The 22,688-nt window shown below is 36.9% G+C and overlaps 1 protein-coding gene across 1 annotated transcript in view; it reads right to left on the reverse strand.

Moving 5' to 3' along the window:
- The window catches only part of USH2A (usherin), a 378,576-nt gene that overhangs the window by 178,423 nt on the left and 177,465 nt on the right, over positions 1-22,688 (reverse strand). Inside the window, exons 32-35 of the mRNA XM_068153470.1 lie at positions 13,845-14,004; positions 13,186-13,357; positions 8,362-8,509; positions 2,501-2,652 (exon numbers count right to left, since the gene is read on the reverse strand). Of these exons, the coding sequence (XP_068009571.1) occupies positions 2,501-2,652; positions 8,362-8,509; positions 13,186-13,357; positions 13,845-14,004 (632 nt within the window). The remainder of the gene's footprint in view (positions 1-2,500; positions 2,653-8,361; positions 8,510-13,185; positions 13,358-13,844; positions 14,005-22,688) is intronic.

Here is a 22,688-nt window from a genome sequence, read left to right on the forward strand (position 1 = left end):
CTGCTATCATATAAGCAGCATTAAATCACTGGCTAGAAATAATAATAGTCATCTCTCTAAGTTAAAAGAAAAAAAGTACTGTCCCTGGGGGTGTTTAAGACCAGGCTGGGTGAGGCTCTGGCCAGCCTGATCTAGTGTGGGGTGTCCCTGCCCATGGCAGGGGGGCTGGAATTAGATGATCCTTGTGGTCCCTTCCAACCCTGAATGATACTATGATACTATGATACTATGTATACATAAGCTAAAAATCCAAAATGCAAATTTAACAGCAGTAGATTGAGATGACAAGTATTCACTGATGATTTCTAAGGCCCCTTCCAACCTGAGCCGCTCTATGGTCCTATGATAATTTCTTTTTATTTAGCACATTGGAAAAACAGCAAAATTTCAGAAAAAAAGAATCAGCAGACCTTTGAATTTCCTGAATTTCTGTAAAGAATCTATTAGAGGCTACACTATTTCTTGATGATCCACATTATTGTTTCTTTTTAATCAACAAAACCCAATTTGTACAGACACGAAAGTGATATCTGGGCTTTCACTAGGAAGAGATTAAAATTTAGCATTTCTTTATTTACATGTTACCAGTTTGACCTCACTCGGGGAGAAAAAAAGTTTAATAAAAGGAAACACAAAATGAATATGTTGAAATGCAGTAACTGCTAATGCTCTCATAACTGATTGAGATCTTCAGAGCCACCTTCAGAAACGAGCTACAGAAATCTCATGTTTAGGATAGTCGCAGAGCACTCATTCATCGATTAGGGCACATTAGGCAGAAGATCAGCAACAAAAATAGCTGGAAGCATATCAGTTTACTCCTAGGGGATATTTCCATACTATTTAGAGTAGAGGCAAAACATTTGGCATTTCTTTTTTTAAGCTGTTGGATTTCTTCTGTAATTGATATAAAAATCTTTCAAATAGTCAAATGAAGATGCAGTGCTTTAACTTCCTGGCAGCACTTAGGTGAGCCTAAATAAAGATGTTGTACTTCAATTCCTGTGATTAGAGATGGATCACTGGCTTTGGAAAACAGTGTGCGTACTGATCAAGAGACGCAGATGAGTATCAGCTACAGCGACCTCTACTTTCAAGTGTTTCAAAAGTCAAGTTACAAGTCTCCAGTTCAGTGCAGATGTAAAAAGAGGCTACTAAAATTTATATATATATTATTTTTAATTCTAACTACTGTTGCTTTGTCCTTTTGATGCCTGTTTGGTAGGACAGAGGTACTGAAAACACACAGATTTCCTCTGTATGCACAGTCTGCTAACAACTTTTCTTAAACATCACTGCTAACACTGCTAACACATAGGTTATTACACATTGAATATCTTGAAAAAAGGTTTGCTTTTGGAGTATATGTGAAGTTGTAAAAATGTACAAGAAAAACTGGCAAAAAGCCATTCAAGCTTTTATGAGTAAATAGCCTTCAAAGCAGAGCAAGCTGTAAAATGTTTAATAAAGTCTATTCTTCTATAGATAGTGTTAACAGCATTTGAAAGACAGCAATCTTGGAATAAAATACTGTAAATACTACTTGTTAATTATATAATGAGAATAAAATCTGGAAGTTTATTTATAAAACCAGAGTACTATATAGTGATATTTTAAATAAAGATAGAAAAATAAACAGAACAAGCAAAACTCCCAAATATTAATTTCCTCCCTTTTTTTTCTTCCTTTCATTGTTAGCAAAATTAAATGTGCACACATAAAGATGGATTAAACAAAACATTAAATCCCAGTATTAACACAGATTTCTTTCTTACTTATGCTTGAAAATAAAACCAAGCATAGAAGATATTATTCCAGTTATTCATCAGTTACAGTACTATAAAATCTTATGGATTTATCATCTTAGCTATATATATAAAAAAACCTTTAACAAAATAAAAAGATTCCTCAGAAAGCTTGTTTTACACATGGAATTTAATATTCCTGTATTCTCAAACCCTGAAAAAAATGAAGTGTTGTACAAGACTGTTAAAATATGTCGAGTGTAATATTTCAATCACATATTGCATTCAAAAGATATTTACGAATCACCATATTTTCCTTGCTCCTATTGCCACTTCTGGCTTCTGCAGTTCTCAAATTAACTTCAGTCCTTTCAGTCAGGCAGCTAGAAATTTGCTCATTACTGGAACAGTAACTCTTTCTTTATGTGCGTCCTTATAAATCTGGCTAAAGCACATCTGCACCTTTCAAACGTATTAACTCTATTCAATTTCAATAATGTGTGTTTCAGCCTCAAATTTTGCCTTCCTTCCTTCCCCCCCCTGCCGCTCCCGCCCTGGTACCTATGTTCCACTTTGGAATGGTGCCTAACAATGACCTATGAAATCTTTAGCAGCTCTTAAACAGGATTTTTTCTTAAATGTCACATTTTGCCAGATGGGTTACTACTGACCAGAGTGAATAATCACCATTTACTCTGATATTCACTGTCATCTGACATTTATTACACTCCCAGAATGCAAATGAAGGTACTTACCAATGGACCCAAAGCACAACCTTTTGCAGTACATGCCTGGACTCTGAAGGAATGCAGACTCCAAGGAGCAAGTCCATAAGCATAACAATTTAGCTGTGATGAATTTTGCACCAGAACACCATCCATATACAATCCATAGCTAGTAATAATACCTATAAAACAATGTGATAGCAGTCACATACTATCTGAAGAACTACAGAGTTTAGAAGAAAACTCATGCTACACACATTAAAGTGGTGGTAGTAGTATTTCAACCAGTTCACAGTTAAACAGGCAAGTCTTTAGCAGGACTGTGTATGTAATACTTAGAGGGAACACGCTCCCTTTGACACTCTTTAACTGTTGAAAGCCTTGCAAGTATACGGCATCTTTTGAAAACATCTACACTGTTCCAAATATTATTAAATCTTCTGAATAGCAGCTAAACATCACCTTGAAATTAGGAAAACTGGACCAATTCTGTCTTACAGCCTGCTCAACATACAGCTATTGAAGCAAAAACTGGAAAAACTACACAAAAACATCTCACATCTTAACATCTTTAGACTTAGAAAAAAACTAAGTGATCATTGCAACACTGAAGAACAGTTCAGACCAGTCTTAGACCTCCAACAAATTGGCAAGAATGAATTTTGTCATTCAAAAGCCCTTATTGACACTCATTCTTGTCAATAATTATCTCAGATTTTCTACCTTTTCTTGGTCAACAAACTAGATACTTTGTCAATTTATGATAGTTTGAGGGCTTGGTTTTGTTTTTAAACAGTTTTAACCACTTTTCTTAAACAAAACCACAAAATAGTATGAGTTGCTGTTTTCTTCTCAGAATGCTCTAGAAAAGGTCCTGAAACAAACTATTCCTTACCTATTCAACCTGAAGGAAAAAAATAATATTTGCAAACCAAAATCAAATATTAGCTAGATGTTCTAGATAGAAAAGAGAATGATATTTCTGGTGTAAGTGACAATACTAACTCAAAAATTGCAGGTGATTGATTATTTTATTTACAAGAAAATCTAAATCTCTGCTTTTCTCAAGGTGTAGGATAGGATAGGGTAGATACACAGTGTTTTGAATTTAATTGACTAAAACCTGAGTTTTACAGATCTCCTTAGACTTTGGAAGTTGTGCTTGCAAAGGAATTCTTCTTCTCAGGGCTATTCTTCCATCTTTTCCACTTCCAAATATTGTTTTCTTTTAAAAGCTGTTTAAGTATGAAATCTTAAGGTAAATAAATACAAAGCTATAGAATTCATTAAAAGTGAGTTCAGTTTAGAGGATGCCTTCTAATGTTTCCATTATAGAAAACATCTTTGTATTGTAAAAGCATAGACCAGTTCATCCTTCCTTCCCTTAAGATGGAATTGTTTAAAACCACATTCAGGAAGATTCTGTTTGAAATTGAGAAAAGATTTTTCCCCTCATCTAGATGGAGAAATGCTTCATAAATAAAAGTCTATGCTACAACTCTTTCAACTGAGCTTTGAAGAGTTATACTTCAAAAGATTTATATGCTAAAGCAATGCAGAGCTGAGTATGGGAAGTGATTCACAGACTCCTTGATTCTTTTCTCTTCTGCAAAAGCAAGAGGCTAAACTCAAGCCAGACAACAGAGATCTGCGTGTGGGAGGAAGTCCTGGTAAATTTCACACTATCAATCCTACCACATTTGACAGGCTTCCCAGCAAAAAGCCCTTGGGTTTCTCTGTCTAGTTGCTTGTAATGCAAGGGCATTAATGGCTGATATTTCCCATACATTAAATAAACAAATTATATATATTTTAAAATACTATATCTATCTCAGAGGAAAAAAAGTGAACATTGTCATTAAGGATGTCCTTTACGGGGGGGGGAACCCAAACCCAACCCACAACGCTGCAGTACTTTAAGTATTTATACCAGTAGCACTAACCCCTTAAAGTAATAGACAAATCATTATTAATTCCTTTGATATTTGTGGTAGCAACATGAATCATAATGAGATCATTTGATATTAATGTCAGTGTCACACGTACCTCTGTGGGATCCCCACTGTAACTGAGTATTAATTAACTGGACAATTCTTTCAAATTGTTCCTAAAAACACAGCCCTATGCACCATCTACACTGAGCAGTAGCCTGATGGTCAACATTGTGAACTTTTTTTAGTCTTCCCAGTATTCTCAGAGAACAATCATCTCTAATAAGCCGATCCATTATCTCTTGATTTTCCTTCTGCCTTTGCCTTACATGACTCAGTGGAGGAAATTACAGAATGAAAAGGAAGGGGGTGGGGGACCGTGGAAAGTACATTTCAGAACAAAAGGGCTAATAGTCTGACTTCAAGATGTGAGGCCATTTTTCTAAATGTGCCAATATTTTTTTTCTGGCTAGGCACAAATAAATTAACCTCTCTATTTCACCAGTATGCTTCCAAAGCATACTGAGAAAGAGTTCACAGTTGACTCAAAGTTTACATACTTCTCAAGACTTGCTAGATATTCCTGAAGTTTACCATACATTTAATATTGAGGAGTATAGCACATTTTTGTGATTTATGTGGCTCCCTAAGTGGCACATGGTCACCATGAAAAGGTCTATTTTCTTCATAATGATTAGGTCTAGGTATCTAGACAAAATCTTGGTTTCAAAGAAGACAAAATCTCTACTGACTCTAATATAATTATGCTTCACTATTGAAAAGGAATCCAACAATGCAAACTAAGCTTAGCATGAAGAAAGCTACACACTCTCCCCTTTTCCTTCCTCTTCTCCCCTCTCTGGGTATGGCCATACAATCTGTCAATGAGATTCCACACATTAAAGATGAAAAGAGGGTTTGAATCTAAAGTGCTATCAGGTACAATCTAGAAAGCAAATTTTAAGCAAACATACTTTTACCTATGTCAGTTTCACTGACTACCAACACAAGGTATGTCTTACAAGCACAACGAGTTGCAGGCATGAGTACTGCACACGTTCACGGAGTAACTTTATAAATAAGCTTTACAGAATAACTATAAATAAATTTTTACTATCCCTAATACTTCTCGTGGGAATTCTGTATAGCCTTGCAAGACACAGTCCAGATCAAGACTTGATTTGATCTGTGACCCATAGACGTGTGAAGTTTTTGACCATCTAAGGAAAATTTTCAGTGGTGAAAAGTTAAGTTCACGTTTTTAATGTGAACAGATTTTAAAGGAGCGGACCTGCAACCATATGGCAAGTCTACAACAGATGTGATTCTTTACTGAGGCCACTAGAACAGTGAAGGCTCAAAATAGAGTATTTGATGCCACAACTCATTTCAGAAGCCTCTCCATACCTTGCACTCAAATAAATGGTCAGTATTGCTTATATTACACTATCTACATATGTGACATGATAGAAATAGAGGAGGGTTCCACGATAAAGTAGCACACCTCTTAGCCATGTCCCGTTAACTATTTCATTGTTGATTTGAAAACAAGACAAATGAAAATACACATTTTACAAATATATTCAGTATGTCACCTTCCAAATGTCTTTTTTTTTTCTGCACTTGGTACACATTTCATTTATGAAATGAAAGTTTTTCACAAAGCAACATGAATTTGCCTTAAACTAAATGGGCTGATAAGCTTCCTCAGCCTATGGAAATAAACAGTAAGTTCTGTCATATAGCATCAGAAGAAAGGAGTGAGGTAATGGAAAGGCAACAGAACTCTGTGAAGGAGATGACAATTTATGGTCTGCAAATCTTTGTAATTCTGAGGTTTCCAGCTGAAACAAAGCCAAGCTGAGTAATCTCAAAAAGCATTACTTACACCTAGTAGACTGAAACTCACCAAGACTGCACAAATTAGGGAACACCTGAACAAAAGGCAAACACCTTCTAATTTTTGCAAAACAAGAGAGCCATATTAGGACTTCTGATTGTGAGAATACACCAGTAAAATGCCACAGTAAGAAAATGCAAGAGAAGGTTCTTTCTGCTGGTCTTTCTCATGATTCAGTCTTTTAAACTGTGATACTTTTCAGCCTCCTATACAGTTTCAAAATACTGACACAGAGCGAAATTATAAAGGATGCCAGCCCCCTAGGCAGTCCAAAAGATAGGCTGAGAATGAACAAAGCAAAGTCACTGAACAATGCAAGCCTTCCTGATCAAGTGAAAGTTTCAGAGCTTATTCTTTTTTCACTTTTCTAGTCCTGCAGGGCAGGGTGCTGTTGGGCTTCCTGGCCGCCTGAGCACACTGCTGGCTCATATTCAGCAGGTTCTCAACTAGTAACCTCCAGGTCCTTTTTCACTGGGCAGTTTCCAGCCACTGTTCCCCAAGCCTGTAGCGCTCCGTAGGGTTGCTGTGACACAGGTGCAAGACCCAGCACTTGGCCTTGTTGAACCTCATATATTGGCTTCAGCCCATCAACCCAGCCTGTCCAGATCCCTCTGCAGAGTATTACTACTTTCAAGAAGATCAATAGTCCCACTCAACTTGACGTCATCTGCAAACTTACTGAGGGTGCACTAACACCCTCAGTTGTTTCACAGCAATCTATTCATCATATTTCAAAGGAGAGCCAAGCTGTATATACAAATGCTTTAATACTACATGCAAATTTAGCAATGTATTCCCACCTTTTAGCCATTTTAGAGGAAACTTGTGGAAATTTACTTATCAAACTACAGGTCTTTACCCTGTGCTTTTGATATGCATATATGAATATACGGATGTATATATTTATATTTATTTGATTAGTTAAACCACTTTCTAAACTCTTTGGATTTTTTTTCCCCACAAAGCAGGGATAAAAGGATCGGGTCCTGACATGAACTACATGTAAAAAAATGCCCATTGAAATGAAAATTACTCAGGTAGTAGCTACTAAGCCACATGCATAGCCTTCCTTCCCTCTTCCCTTTTTCCTTCCTCCTTGCCTTCCTCTGAGCCTTTGCCACATACTGATGGGATTTTAGAAACAGTGCTAGAGGGTTTCTAGGAGGCTGAGTGGCAAAATCTTCCAGTAACACTCCCATACAAAGAACCACAAAATATCAAATATGCTATTTAACAGCAGATGACATGCTCTTATTTCTTTCTGAAAGTAATGTAAGACTCTACAGAACATTGCAGATGTGTAGTTTCACAATCACCAATTTTGGGGGAATTATTTAAAGTGCCCTTTTGAAAGTTGTACAAGTAGGATGTGCTCTACCACAATTGAAAGTGAGGGAAAACATGAAATTCATGTGAAACCACTGTGAAAAATAATTGGCATACATCAAGATGATAAGACAACAAAGAAAAATATTTGTGTTGCTTTAAATTCAGCAATTTCTGCATCGAGTCCTCTGCTATGATTTAAACCATGACACACATGAAAACAAAATCAAGATCAATACCGCTAGACATGTAAAATTTGTTCACAACATTTACACCTGGACAATCTACAATGGAAAATATTTCCAAACAAAAGAAATTCTATTCTTTAACAACTACAGAAATGCACAGCTTGAAGATGTTTATGCAGAACAGAAATCTTAATGATTATTAAGCATCAATTAATGTAAAAGAAACTCAAGTTTTATCAGACAGTGAACAACCTAGAGAGATATTTCTCCAAGAATGCCTATTCCTCTGTTCAGTTGTCCTAGAAAACATTAAACAATGAGATGCAGTACACAAAAACTATCAAAAGGGAGCACTTTTGAGCCACTGAAACCATACAAGAGGCTGAAAACCACAATCTCTTAGCTGCGGACAATGATACTATCTCAGGTATTTTATGTGCTAAAATGATCATTAAAAATTAAGCACCACATATAAGCTGCCATTTAGAATATTAATTTACCTTTACTAATCATCTTTTTAACTTGAGGCTAAAAGAGTTCACTTACCATTCGGATACTCAGGCTTAGTCCATGAGATGTTAAAGGAGTCAGATGAATATGACTGGGCTTTTGGAGCAGGAACACCTTCTGGTGTACTCTCATCTGTTATAGCTGTGTTAGCTTCACTTATTGAACATCCACCTCCAGTACAAGCCTTAAAATATGAATCAAAATAAACAAACATATTACAATGTAAAATCTACAATTTTAGCCACTTTTTTTTTTTTTAGCTAAAGTTTTTACATGTCTTAATTTTTAGGTATAATATAGGTAAAACATTACACTAATGTTTCACTCACTGCATTTTACATTTTGCTGTAAGTCATAATCACAATTAGATTTCTGCTGCTTTTGGAGCCACAGCCAAAGAAAATTACAGTACAATATATATGTTTTACACTGCAAAACTCTTCTGGAACTGACTGAAAATCTCACACAAGTTCCACACACAGAACATACTAACAAACTTGCAACACACTTAAACAATTATCTTGATGACTAGTCATTGAGAAAAAAAATATACCATTAAGACAGACACACACTTCTTCACAGTGCAAAGAGTGGTGTGCAGATGCAATTAAAATAGTGAAACTCTGTTATAAATCAATATGTAACAGTTATTATTACACATTTATGGATAACAAAGTCAAATCGTTTGTATTTCAGTTACCAGAGAAGATTGATTACATGATCTTTTTTCATTTTGCTTGATTGTGAAAAAATACAATGTGCAAGAAAATGTGCATATCACCCCATATACCAGGCTTTTGAAGTTTTACATGTACAAACATAAGACTACATAACTACTGCCCTTACATTGCTGGTTTCTCAATTATTTACACTAAGATAAATAACAAGAGATAGAAGTTCTTTCAGAAGTGAAAAAAAAAATACCAAGAATGTATCAACTCTGCACTGGATTTGAGGGTTCTTGGTTTAGTTTCCTGTTTATTTTTAATCTTTTTAGCAGTACAATAAATAAAAGCTGGAATTGAGCAAGGATTCAGATTCAAGTGTACTCTGAGTTAAAGCTTAGGGGATGACCTGGTCTATAGGAGTTGCCCATGTGCTGAAGTGGACCAGCTGCCTACTCTGGATCAGCACACAAAGGAAAGATAAACTTGCTGCCCAAATCTCCAGGAAAAATTATATTTCTCTCAATCTAGCAGATTTTATTTGAAGTTATTGTCTTTGATTTCCCATTTCCCAGTGTGTTTTAAATCAGAGAACAGTCAACATATTTCCTACCATGCTCCAAAAGTGTATACTAGCCCCATGGGTAAAAGTAAGAACTGTTTGTAAACGAGAGGCTATTTTATACAATAGGATAGTTTTGATTTCCCTGGAAGTTACACTCCCAACACAACAACAGAATGGCTCCCTGTGTTCAATCTGGGCTATCAAACAAAGATGAAAGAATACAACCTCAGTTTTGGGAACATGCCATTTACTTTAAATGTGATAGTGCTTAAAAAAAAACACCCCAAAACATCTTAGATGGCTGTTCAGATAATTGTTGGCATCTCCCTAAGGAAAATTTTTAAGAACATCATCTTCCAGCAATGGCAGGCTATTCTCACAATGATTTCACTTCTACTAGCTTCATGAAGAAGCAGCTCTGGAAGACAGCTCTTCCTTGTACATTCATTACCACCTTGCTAAAGAAGTTCCACCAAGCCTTCCTCAGCAGTGGATTCATTCACTTTCATTCAAAGGCTCTGTAATAGCAGCCTTCCAATTCATTTAGCTCTTGCATTTTATGAATTTCAATTTTTGTATCTCTGAAACTTGCTGAGGTATAAAGTTTGATTTGTATGAAAACCAGTAAAAACCAACTCGTCCACATTTTAAATAGTAGGATTTTAGGTCAGTGCATCCAAGTGGATGAGACCTTGCTGGAACTCTGGCAACCACATTCAGTGATGCTCAAAGCCATGAAATTCCACACCTACATCATGCCCCATTGTACTATTCTGAATTTCACCAAGAAATAGATTTGAGGCCAGATTGGGGGGGGGGAGGGAGGCAGGCAACTCAAAAGCCAAGGGACAGTTAGGAACTACATAATGAGACACCACACTGTGATCTTCCAGCTACCACCTGAGCTAGTTTACCCACACATCACAGCCATGAGACGGTATTAGCTTAACAGTTAAATCACAAAAGCAATCAAGCTCTATAAAGGGGTGTGCCACCCCGGCTACTAAATGCAGCCTTTCAGCTTTTCATTTGCTTTCAGATTGGCCTGGCTCACAGCCCTCTGCCTCAGAGCATGAACAGAGCAAAAGCAAGTTCCTTTGCACTACTCTATGAGGATATGACCTTAAAGACTCCTTAGCTGACTTTTGGAAAGAAGCATTAGATTTGCTTATAAAAGCTGTTGCACTCATTTACAGATACAATTGCCACCTACTAAATGACAGTAATCAATTATGAAAATCGGTAAGAGCATATGAAGATAAACATCATGTTAACTTTATTTCATGTACTTATGTTAACCTGTCACACAAAAGTTAAACCAGCAGCCTGTGAGGTGCTGAAAGGGCCAGTGATGAGATCCTGACTTCAGTGTTCAAAGCTGCAATTTTGGGTAACTCAGCTTCCAATTTAAGACATAAACCAAAATCAATTTTTGCACAGATATGAAAAAAACCAAACCCAAACCCAAAACCCAACCAAACAAACAAAAAAATTAATTAGTATTGCCTGTGAAACAAGGAAAAGGAAAAAAACTCCTGGATGATAAAGAAAAAAGAAAGGAAGTGTTTAGTTAAGTTTCCAGCATTGCAGTGATTCTGTTGCTTGTTTTACTGCAAAATTTTCATTAAAATAATCAGGTTAAAATATATGTGAAACACTAAATATCTCTATTTCTTTCCAAGTATGTATTTGTTTTGGGGGTTTGGGCGTTTTGGGTTATTTTGCTTGGGTTTTTTGTTTTCTTTTGTCAAGTATAACATCTGTCCACATTTAAGCTTCATAAATTGCAACTCCCTGATATTACATTCTCCTCAAATTAATCTGACAAATACTAAATAGAATGGATCCAAACATTTTAAGAAAGGTATCACACCTCAGAAGTGTTGGGCCTTTCATGCAATTTTGGAGTTGCCATTTACAAGGCTGCAAGGACTTTTAGATTGTCTAACATATTACAGACCATTACATTGGTGCTTGGTGCCATGGTTTAGTTGATTAGGTGGGTTGGATTGGTTGAGGGGTTGGATTGGTTGAGAGTTTGGACATGATGATCTTGAAGGTCTCTTCCAACCTGGTCTAGTCTAGTCTGGTCTAGTCTAGTCTATTTTATCCAGATAAATCAGTTTATCTTCACCACCAGAAGAAATTATCTTTTGTTACTTTCTGGTTACCACTGATGCAATGCAAATATTATTTAAAAACAAAACAAAAACCCGACAAGCAAAAGCAAACCAAAACCCAAAAACACTTTAAACAAAAAAGCAAACAAAAAATAACCCACAAAAATCCCACACTCCCTCCTCCCCAAAACCCCCACACTCCCTCCTCCCCAAAAACCCCACACTCCCTCCTCCCCAAAAACCCCAGACCCAAACAAACAAACAAAAAACCCAAATATACCAAACCACAACCAACTAAAAAATAAAAATATACAAAGATCAAAAAATTATTCACTAAATTCTCAAAAAAACTCTACATGTTGATGAAGTAAAAACAAATTCCACACAACAGTTCTTTGTTTCACCCAAGGAAAATCCACCAAAATGTGCAGTCTAGCTGCTCTCCAGATCCTAACTGTTAATTCCCCCCTGCTCTTTCCTTGTGCCCCCATGCACAGGAGCTGGACAGGAGTAGACAACTGTGGCACAGTGAAGGATAGCACAAATTCTTTTGATAGTCCCATTTGCTTATAAAGGCATAAAATGTTTGATAAAGTACTGCCTTAGATTTGGACACGGTGCTATTTTATATGCTATACAATTTACTATGCTGAAATACCTAGGCACAAATGAATTAATTTCAACATGAATCTAAGCTTTAATTAGACTGAATATCCTTGCTTTTTCAAGTTCAAGTCAGATCCTTATCATTACCTGAAGGTAGTTTATTTTTTTGTGGTATAATATTTAGAACATTCAAGAGCATGTTAAGAAAAAATGAATGCATACCCAGTCTACATAAATGTAAATTTATTCATAATCAAGAGCAGAATATTTTTCTATGGCATTTATCAAAGCAAATATCCTTATATAGGTATTGTTATAAAATGAACAGTGTGGTTAAAACAATGGACAATCCCATACTGTTATGCACATATTTTCAGGTTTGTTAGTGAGCTGAAGCTGTTCTATTTCATTACAAAATAAAACCAATGATACAGAATTGCAATGAAAGCACCAAGGTCTTTCAAAATGTTTAGAATAAATAAACTGCTTCTTTACACTGAACTCTTTTCCTCTCTGCTATTTCCTTCCCCATACAGAGTTTATGAAGAAAGAGCAAATTATCATGGTACAAAAGATGAAATGCTAACATTTTAAAATTCATTCAATGTGTTCTTGTAAGTTGAGGGCAGAAGATATTTTGAAGTCTTTCTTACATTTCCAGCCAATTCTCTACTGCTCATCATCCAACTTATCCTTGAACAAAATCTGTATTGAAATTACACGCATTTTTTTTTTGTTTAGGGCCTGTTTTGAAACAAAACAACTACTGATGTTCAGGATAGCTCTTCCACCTCAGTTTCAAAAACAGGAGGTTAAACAAAGTGGACACATTAAGTATTTAAGATGTCAAAATCAGAATAATTTTCACCATTTTAAACCTCTGCTACACATCCTTAAAACTTACAGCCAGTTTTATGAGGTACTCAGTACCCGGGAAAAGCTGCTGAATAGTAAAATCCAGAAAAAGTTCTGTACTGTTATACATTACATTCCACTTGGTGAAATTCTGTTCATTGTTGGCCATATAAATTATATAGCGATCTAGGATTCCATTTACTTCTACTGGTTCTTTCCATCTGCAAATTGAAGCAAAATATGATTAAGACCAGGTAAAGATTCAGACCGCACTACAAAATGTAAGCCTTTGTGTTTTGGTGGCTGCAGGGGGTTTATTTTAAGCTTTTGAATACAGTTGTGTAGCCATAAAAATAAATCTAAGGCATACCTCTAATACAGTATTTGTACTCAGTGGATAAATGATTACAGCAACATACAAAGCAGGGGCTACAAAATGGGCACATCACCAGAACATTTCCTGCACTGAAGTTTGCAGAGGCTATGCCCATATGTAGGTTATACTGATTGCGTAAAGACAAAATGGAAATTAAGTTGGCAAGTGATAATCAGAAGGTTCACAGAACCACTAAACTAATCACTTCTATGCATTTAATCATAATAAATTTAATTTTATGTCACAAACCCTTCCCCTGATTGAACTCACTGGAATTCTTGAATAAACTGATGCGCTATTGTGTTGTCAGGAAAGAAGAAATCCTTACTTACTGTACATATATAGTTCTAGAATCCAAAACTGTCAGGATCGGGGCATCTACGTGAGATGGTGGCAGCTGTGCTGTAAACAAGGTGACCTGGGAACTGTTTGTACAGCCAGCAAGCGTGCATGCAGTGAGCAGAAACTGGTGTGGCGTAAAAACTGATAGATCTAGGGCAAAAAAGGAATATGAATTTAGTTTGTATATGAATACTACCTTGTTTGTTTTTTTCTGTAAATTTCAGAGAACAGTGAATTCAGAAAATCAGGAGGAAGAGGAACCTGTATCCCTTAAATGTTTCAGATTTGTCCCAGAGGAGCAAAGAAGTGCTGGCTGCTTAACAGGAAATAACTGCAAATTCTGGCTGCTAAAAAAAGTCTACAGGGCACACTTTGGTTGAGATGGTCCCATGGTACAGCACATTTACACTACAATGTACGCCACCCAGACCACAAAAATATTAGCCTTTTAAGTGCTACATACTATACCAATTTGCTACAGCGGCAAATTAACACCTTTAAGATGATTGAATCGAATGGAAAAATAATTACAGGTTCATTAACACATATTTTATATATATTTATATATATATATATAAAATGTAAGATATATATGAATTTCATGCATCAATACATACAATGATTCACTCTATACAGATTTCACTGTAAGCACAAACACAAAGGAAGCTCATTTTTGCTACCACTCATACTGGACTGCTCTCTTTGCTTATTTGTGCTTAGCTGCCTGAACACCAAACATTTGCAAAATGTATTTCAGGAAAGACAACCTGTCTGATGCTATAGAAAAACAACTGTTAAATGTTTATTTATGATGAAGCCATCTTGAGATTCAATTATTGTAGAAAAAAGGTGGATAAAAAGTAACATTTTTGCTGAATAAAAATTCCCCACGATCTTTAGCTTCACATATTCTTCCCTATACTAATGAATCAATCTTTGTTAGAAAAAAATATAGTAGGAAATTAATGAAGACATCATCTTCTACTATTTTTCTCTTTAAAATTAAAATACAAATCACAAGTTTTAATGAGCAAATCCTTTAAGAAGGAATTTACTGTTGAGATTTTGGCAGCAGTGTAAGGCATACTAGCAAAATGCTTATGTTACAGGTACACATTTTTGGTATGCCAGAAAAGCTCTGGGTTTTTGAAAGACATAACAAATGCCGATGCTTTCAGAGCCAAATAGTATGAAACTATCATTTCAAACAATAATATTTGTGAGCACAAATTCAAAAATTGCAACTGGATGACGGAAACCTCACCAAAGCAGAAATGTCATAGACTCAACTTCTTTCTCATTACTTTTCCCCTCATATTGTCTCACCAGCCCCTGCTTGAACGGAATTCCCTCTGGTTTACTCCACTTTCTATGAGGAGAGAATGAACTCGTGCATTTTTATTGAAAACACGGTATCAGTCAGAGTTATTGTTCTGTGGAGCACACAGCAAAGTGTGAGTTAAAAAAAAAAACCACAACAACAAATCAGCTGTAACTAAAAAAAAAAAAAAAAAAGTCATCAAGTGAATGCCTGTGACATGTTTAATCAACATAATGGGGCTGATTCTACCAGGGTTAAGCAGTGCTTATGTGAGTGAGAGGGGGAAAGCACACTCCAGAGCAGGTGCTCAAGCTGGCTTAGCAAGCAGAGAAAGTAAACTCCCTATACTTCATGGTCTATATTGCCCTCATTATTGTACACCTTCCTGGATCCCTTGTTTCTTGCAGTTACCATCAGAGAAGCCACTAAAAGTATAAATAGAGATTAAAGTCTGTGAGACAGGGATCAGACACTCCATGTTCTGGGTGGGCAAACAAGTGACCAGAAGGATTTTTGTTTTAACAATCCTAAAAGCTGAGGTAATCAGTGGCATCTATTTAATTCATATCCTTGTAAATAGTGAATACCCATCCTTCTCTCTGAGGTTGAAACTACTGTGGGGTTTCAATTAGCAGAGTGAGACAAGGGAAGGGAGAGAGAAAAAGTAGATTTCTCCCTATGTGTGTCTCAATGGCTGTAATGGAAGAAGTGGAAAAAAACACCAAAAAACCCCACCCAAGATAGGATAATGTACAAAGTTTAAAAGAACAGAAATATCAAGGAAGGGAAATACAGGATACGTAAGCAGCAAGATAGCAAGATCTTTGAGCATCATCTGTTAAACATGCAGAGAAGAGAGGGAAGGAGAGGAGAGGCTTCTAAAAAACTAAGAGCAGAAAGATAAAATATGGAAAAAAGCAACACGTCACCAGGATGAAAGGAAATCTTTTTTCCTCATCTTGACTTAATAATGCCAGTGTATTTTGACTAACAAATGCTGAATAGAAAGTGTCAGTGGAATTTGAAAGATTTAGGTGGGATAAAGGGCATAAAAAAATAAATTATGTTAATGGCAGCAGGAGAAGAAAACACAGAAATTAGAGATAGGAATGTCACTCAAAGCATGAGGTTTACAACCAAGAAAAATCCCTCCATAGAGTTCATGAAGGTTTAGATGAGCCTGCAAATATAGTGTCAAAAACGTTAGAAGCTCACAAACTGAACAATAAAAATCATATTGCATCACAATTGATGCAATTATTTGTCACAATATGACTTGGCAAATATTTTCCTGTTTAAAGTTCAGAGTGTTTCATAATGGATCAATGGATTCAAGCAACATGAATCTGAATGAGGAGGAAAGATGTTCTTAAAACTACAAAGCCACTGTTTGTCAAGGTCCTCTAGCAACAATGCCTTGTTTTCCATTTGCTTGATTGCATGATTTGCATAAGATCAAATGTAGGCAATTGTGGACATGAAAAACAGATCACTCTCAAATACATTAGAAATGGATCCACAAGCATTATCCAGAAAATGCACCCCAGTGCATGGAAAACTCAGTGATTAATGTCAAACAAACTGTAATTTACAATATAGGCATGAATTATATGTTATTTTACAATTGATTTCATGCTGTTGCAGGAAGAATTTCATTGATCTCAATTTATAAAATGAACCCAATAAGGAAACAATTATTTTGTGGTTTTGTTTTTTTTTTTTTAACTCACAGCAAAACCTGAATTTTATTTTCTTACACACTTGCTTGATCTTGTTGTATTCCTGTGTGTTTCACAATTCTAGTCACTTATGTTGCTTTAAAATAATAGCAAACGCTTCTTATTTCAATTTTCCGAAATCTACGCTCTTAAACAACTTATTTCTTACCAAAACAAAGCTGAAGTTAAATACAGTAGATGTTTAGTGGAAACAAAAAAAATAATCAGAATTTGGTCTTGCAGCCTTTTCTGGACTCAAAAGGGCAAAGAGCATCAGATTAAAAAACCCCAACCAGCTAAAAAAAGAGCAAGCAAGCAAACCAAAACCAACAACCAACCAGCAACAACAAAAACCCCAACCAAACAAAACCAAAACAAAATCAAACAAATAATAATTAAAAAAACAATAAAACCCCCCACCCACAAGCAAACAAACAAAAAAACACACACAAAGCCAACCAACAAACCAACCAAGAAAAACAAAAAACAAGCTCAAAATTAAACACACAAACAAAAACCCAAATAAAACAAATGCACACACTTTCTTATGGGTAACAAAATTCCTTCAAATCATCCTACTAATGTAGCAGGTAGCCTGAAAATTAATTCTGCATTTTTCATGTCCAAACCAGAACAAAAGATGAAAAATAAAATATACCCCCACCCCCCCAATATGTTTTTTTAAAACCATTACTTACTTTCCCCATTTAAAACAGCAGGGAAAGGGAGGGGAAGGATAGGGAGAGAAGGGATCAACCTGCCTTTTCATCTCTTTGACCTTTTTCATCCTCTTTGAGGCAATACAAACAAACTAAATTATTTTCTAAATCATATGTCAGCAAGACAATTGCTAACTATAGCAGCTATCATTAAAATTGACATTTGCATACCATTACATTTATTATGTATGTGGTATATGTAGAACTTCCCACACTAACCAAGGCAACTGTCTTAAATATCATGGCAAACCTAACTGTAGTGGTTGGTATATATCCAGTTTCTAATAACCACCAAAATAAGTCCTGAAAGCACAATCAATGCATGAGACAGAAGGAATAAAGAATGACCCTGTTTGCATGGTCAATAAGAACATTCACTTTGCTTTGATCAAATTTAATGGGTAGTCACTGAAAGATAATATGCAACACTACAGTGCTACTTTTAGCATGGAATTTGAGAGACGTTGCTAAGATAGAGAAGAAAAGCATAGTTAGTAGACTAAAAGAAGAAAGAAAATAAAAACCCAAACCACAAATGCTCTGAAATTAGATTTAAGAACTTGAGAACTTGACTAAAAACGCAAGCTTTACCATCAAGATGTCAGAGTATCTCACTGTTCAAAAATAGCACAGGAGTAGTGCCTACAATGTTTTAATTTAGCTGCAACATGCAGCGTTCTGTATTTAGATTTAGAGCAAGAGAGTCACATAGCCTTCCTCCCTCCCCTCTTCCACACTATTTCCACTGTCGCTGGTTTCAGGCAGCTATTGTAAGGACCAAAAATGGCAATGTCCTGTCTTAGTGAGCACTCAGTTGAAACGTGACTTGCACAAGGAACCCCATGTAGCTTCTCTCAGGAAAATAATGGAGACAATAGCTATCCCATTGCTATATTCAAAGGAAAATAATACAGCAGCACTGTAGCAAAGGATTGTTAGCAGCACAACAAAGAAAACCTGCTGAGAGAGGATGAAGATGAAAAACTTCCAAAGAATTCCAATCACCACGTTGTTTATGTAGGTAGGCTGCATAACTGCAGTCTCATTGCTCATATCCTTATTCTGTTCTCTCATCTTCTTCCTCACAGTTAGTTAAATTAACTCACAGTAACTTAATATTTAATTAGAAGGTAAACTCTACGGGACCATAAATCTGCATCAGCAAATACAACGATGTCATCATCTGATTTTTATGCATTACTGAAAAAAAAAAACAACCCCCCCCAAACAAAACACCTGAAAAAATCAAATTCATGAAGTGTCAAGATTGTATTTTCAGCCTTGCTCCAGCAGACCTCATTCACAGTTCTTCCCCTTGAACCATTCTGTGAAAGCCAGCAATAACTTATTTACAACTTTCAGTACTGTATTTATAAAGCACCAATCACTTAATTATGTTGACTTTTGAAGAACCATCCTTTGTGCAGCCTTTTGTGGGAAGGCATTACACAAATGTGGCATCTTTTCCACAGATCTCTCATGAAACTTATGCCACACTCCCCAGTCCCTGGAAAATATTGCACAAAACACAAGGCATCGAAAATGACACCACCTGCCTACTTCAGGCAACTCCATCAAACCTAACTTAGCAGTGTGCTTATTTACCTAATTGTATAAACTAGCAATAAATGGCCTTTCACATGTGGAACTGGACCATTTATTGAAGAAAACAGCTATCTTCTAAGACAGCAGACAACATATATTAATTAAGAAGGTTCTAGAGAGAATTACAAGAATTTTGTGGAGCCTCTAAACACAAGGGCAAGAAATAGAGAAAAACAAATAAAATCAGAGACAGAAATAATTATTTCCAGGAAGCACCACAAGCTGCTGTTCGGTTCTCTAACCAGAAAGAACTCAACATGACCTCTCAATGTGCTCTTGCAGCCCGCAAAGCCAGTCAGATCCTGGGCTGCATCAGGAGAAGTGTGGCCAGCAGGTCGAGGGAGGTGATCCTCCCCCTCTACTCAGCCCTGGTGAGACCCCACCTGGAGTACTGTGTCCAGTTCTGGAGCCTCTATTACAAGAGGGATGTGGAGGTGCTGGAACGTGTCCAGAGAAGGGCCACAAGGATAATCAGAGGGCTGGAGCACCTCTCCTATGAGGACAGACTGAAGGAGTTGGGGCTGTTCAGTCTGCAGAAGAGAAGGCTCCGAGGTGACCTCATTGTGGCCTTCCAGTATCTGAAGGGGGCCTACAGGAAGGCTGGGGAAGGACATCTCAGGATCTCAGGTAGTGATAGGACTAGGGGGAATGGAATGAAGCTGGAGGTGGGGAGATTCAGGCTAGATGTGAGGAGGAGGTTCTTCACCATGACAGTGGTGAAACCCTGGAATGCGTTGTCCAGGGAGGTGGTCGAGGCCCCGTCCCTGGGGGTGTTTAAGAGCAGGCTGGATGAGGCTCTGTCCAGCCTGATCTAGTGTGGGGTGTCCCTGCCCATGGCAGGGGGGTTGGAACTAGATGATCCTTGTGGTCCCTTCCAACCCTGAATGAAATTATGAAACTATGAAACTTAGTCACAATATCATATGGATGAAAAAACTTTGCTTCTAGCTGGTCAACAAATGCTGGTGTGTTTTAGAAGTAATTTGCACATCAGTAAATATTGCTGGTTTCTAAATTATTCATAAACGAGCAAATTCTCAATCAATTCTAGATTTATAAGCCTTAGAAGAGTTGAGGAAAGGTGCAACTCTCAGAGCCCTATCTGAGGAATTAAAGAGCATAGCACAAAATCATGCACCAAAAACATGACAGACATGGGTAGGACTATGTAAAAAAAGTTATATTCAAGAAGAAAAACCTCTTTGGCACAAATGGTAAACCAAAGGGTCTTCAATAATTTCAGTATGCAGTGGTCTCAAACAATTAACAAAGATATTACATGTCTGTGGCAGAACTTCAGTTCCACTTTTGGAAAAGTATTAGCTTTGAGGTATTTTAATGATTTTAAACATAATTTTGTTTTAACAGCAGATATTATAAAGTCTACTTGTTTTCACACTTAGCAACAGTGCCTTCATTATGGTCTTATAACTGCTGCACAGAGAACCTTTCTGACATTTATCATCCCAAATTCCTGTACTTTGAGTACAAATGCATTCCTCAAATGTTATGTTTCATCCTGGCCAATTCACAAAGCCACATTAGCATCCATTTCTGATTGTTGTACTTTGGTTGGGGGTGTGTGTGTGTGTGTTTTGTTTTGCTTTGGTGTTTTTTTTGTGTGTGTGGGTATTTTTGGTTAAAGTTACCACCTTACCCTCGCAAGGTAAAAATCCTTTTTAATTAAACATGCATATTATTCCTGCCCCATTGCAGAAGTTGAATACAAGCATTACAGTCTTTCATTGTAAAGCCATGTCCCTGACATAGTTACTACGAGTTCGTTTCCAGGCTGTTCTTGCCCTCCTGTTAAGATAAACTTACTTGAACTCCTTAAAGGTGCTTATCTGAAGAAAACTCAAACCATGTGGAATGCCAATAACAGATTGTTTAGAAAAAGTGCACATGAAACACCAGAGAAGGATATTTAAACTTCCCTTAACACTTTACCACCAATCAATCTACCCAATTCTTTGTGTGACTAGAGACATCTGATGTCACTGACCACAGAAGAATCATGCAACATGCATCAGCCTCCCTGGAACATCTGTTCCCCTAACAACCCTAGAGTGCTCCCCATGCCCATCATCATTTAACACCATCAAAAAAACAGAGAGCTGCTTCAGGAAATTTGTAAAGGCTTCTCTTGCTGCTGAAACAGCACATAGCCAGTCAGTGCAGACATTCAGTATCAAATGAACCTAATGAACTTCCAAGTTACATTTTTCTTTACTAGAATTAGAACCATACACCGTTTTCCTAGTTTTACTTCAATTTTAACAGCTGGACAAATACAGTGAATTTGAAGGTTAGAGAGGGAGAAAGAAGAAAGGGGACAGAGCACATTAATTTTTACCAGACACAGGTAAAAAAGAAATTGTGATCCTACCAATATCACTACCTTAGTTCTATTTCTCTTCGCCATTTCTTTGCACATCATATGGCATGACACAGTCCTATTTGAAGATTTAATTGAAAATTTCCATTCACGAATGATTCCAATCCAGTCACTATTGCTATCAGTTTAAATAGAGGGGAGCTGAGAGTACACATCATAAGAATCATAATCTCTCAGTCATGTCGAGTCCAAAAATGTAAAAAAGGGAAATTAAAAAAAAAATGTTTTTACTATTTTACCTCTGTATTAATTCAGCTTTATGTTCACACCTGGAAAATATATTTGCACTAGGCAACTCCACTGCAAATTTGAATCGCAGACACATGCTGCTATAAAGCTGGAGCTACTGTAGATTCACATTAATATGACCAAGAACCCTTTGGCTCACTAACAGAAGCACATTCTGTCTTCCCAAGTAATTCCTATTGTGCTGCAGCGGGAAATCCAAACTTCAGATCCACATTACACTAGGTGCCGAGTATTGGGTCAAGAGAGTCACAGAATCACCAAGGTTGGAAGAGACCTCAAAGATCATCAAGTCCAACCTGTCACCACAGACCACATGACTAAACCATGGCACCAAGTGCCACATCCAATCCCCTCTCGAGCACCTCCAGGGATGGTGACTCCACCACCTCCCTGGGCAGCACATTCCAATGGCTAATTACTCTCTCAGTGAAGAACTTTCTCCTCACCTCGAGCCCAAACCTTCCCTGGCACAGCTTGAGACTGTGTCTTCTTGTTCTGGTGCTGGCCACCTGGGAGAAGAGACCAACCCCCTCCTGGCTACAACCACCCTTCAGAAGAGAAGTGCCTATCAGAAGGGAAGTGCCTATCACTTTTACAACCCAAAGAACATATGTGAATGTGCAGTTATAGGAAGAAAAGCCCGTAAGACATTAAGTTATGTAAGAATGTATAGCAAGTAATATAACAACAAATACTATCCGTTTTATATAAATCAATAGTGCACTCTCATCTGGAATAGCATATATTACAGAGTGCAGAAATAAAGTCTAGCTGGAAAACAGCAGTGAGCACAGGCTTACAAACAAATGGCCTGGGAACAGGCT

The sequence above is a fragment of the Melanerpes formicivorus genome, unplaced genomic scaffold, assembly GCF_026170545.1.
Source record: "Melanerpes formicivorus ecotype bairdi unplaced genomic scaffold, bMelFor1.0.p_v2 SCAF_26, whole genome shotgun sequence".
Lineage (NCBI taxonomy): Eukaryota > Metazoa > Chordata > Aves > Piciformes > Picidae > Melanerpes > Melanerpes formicivorus.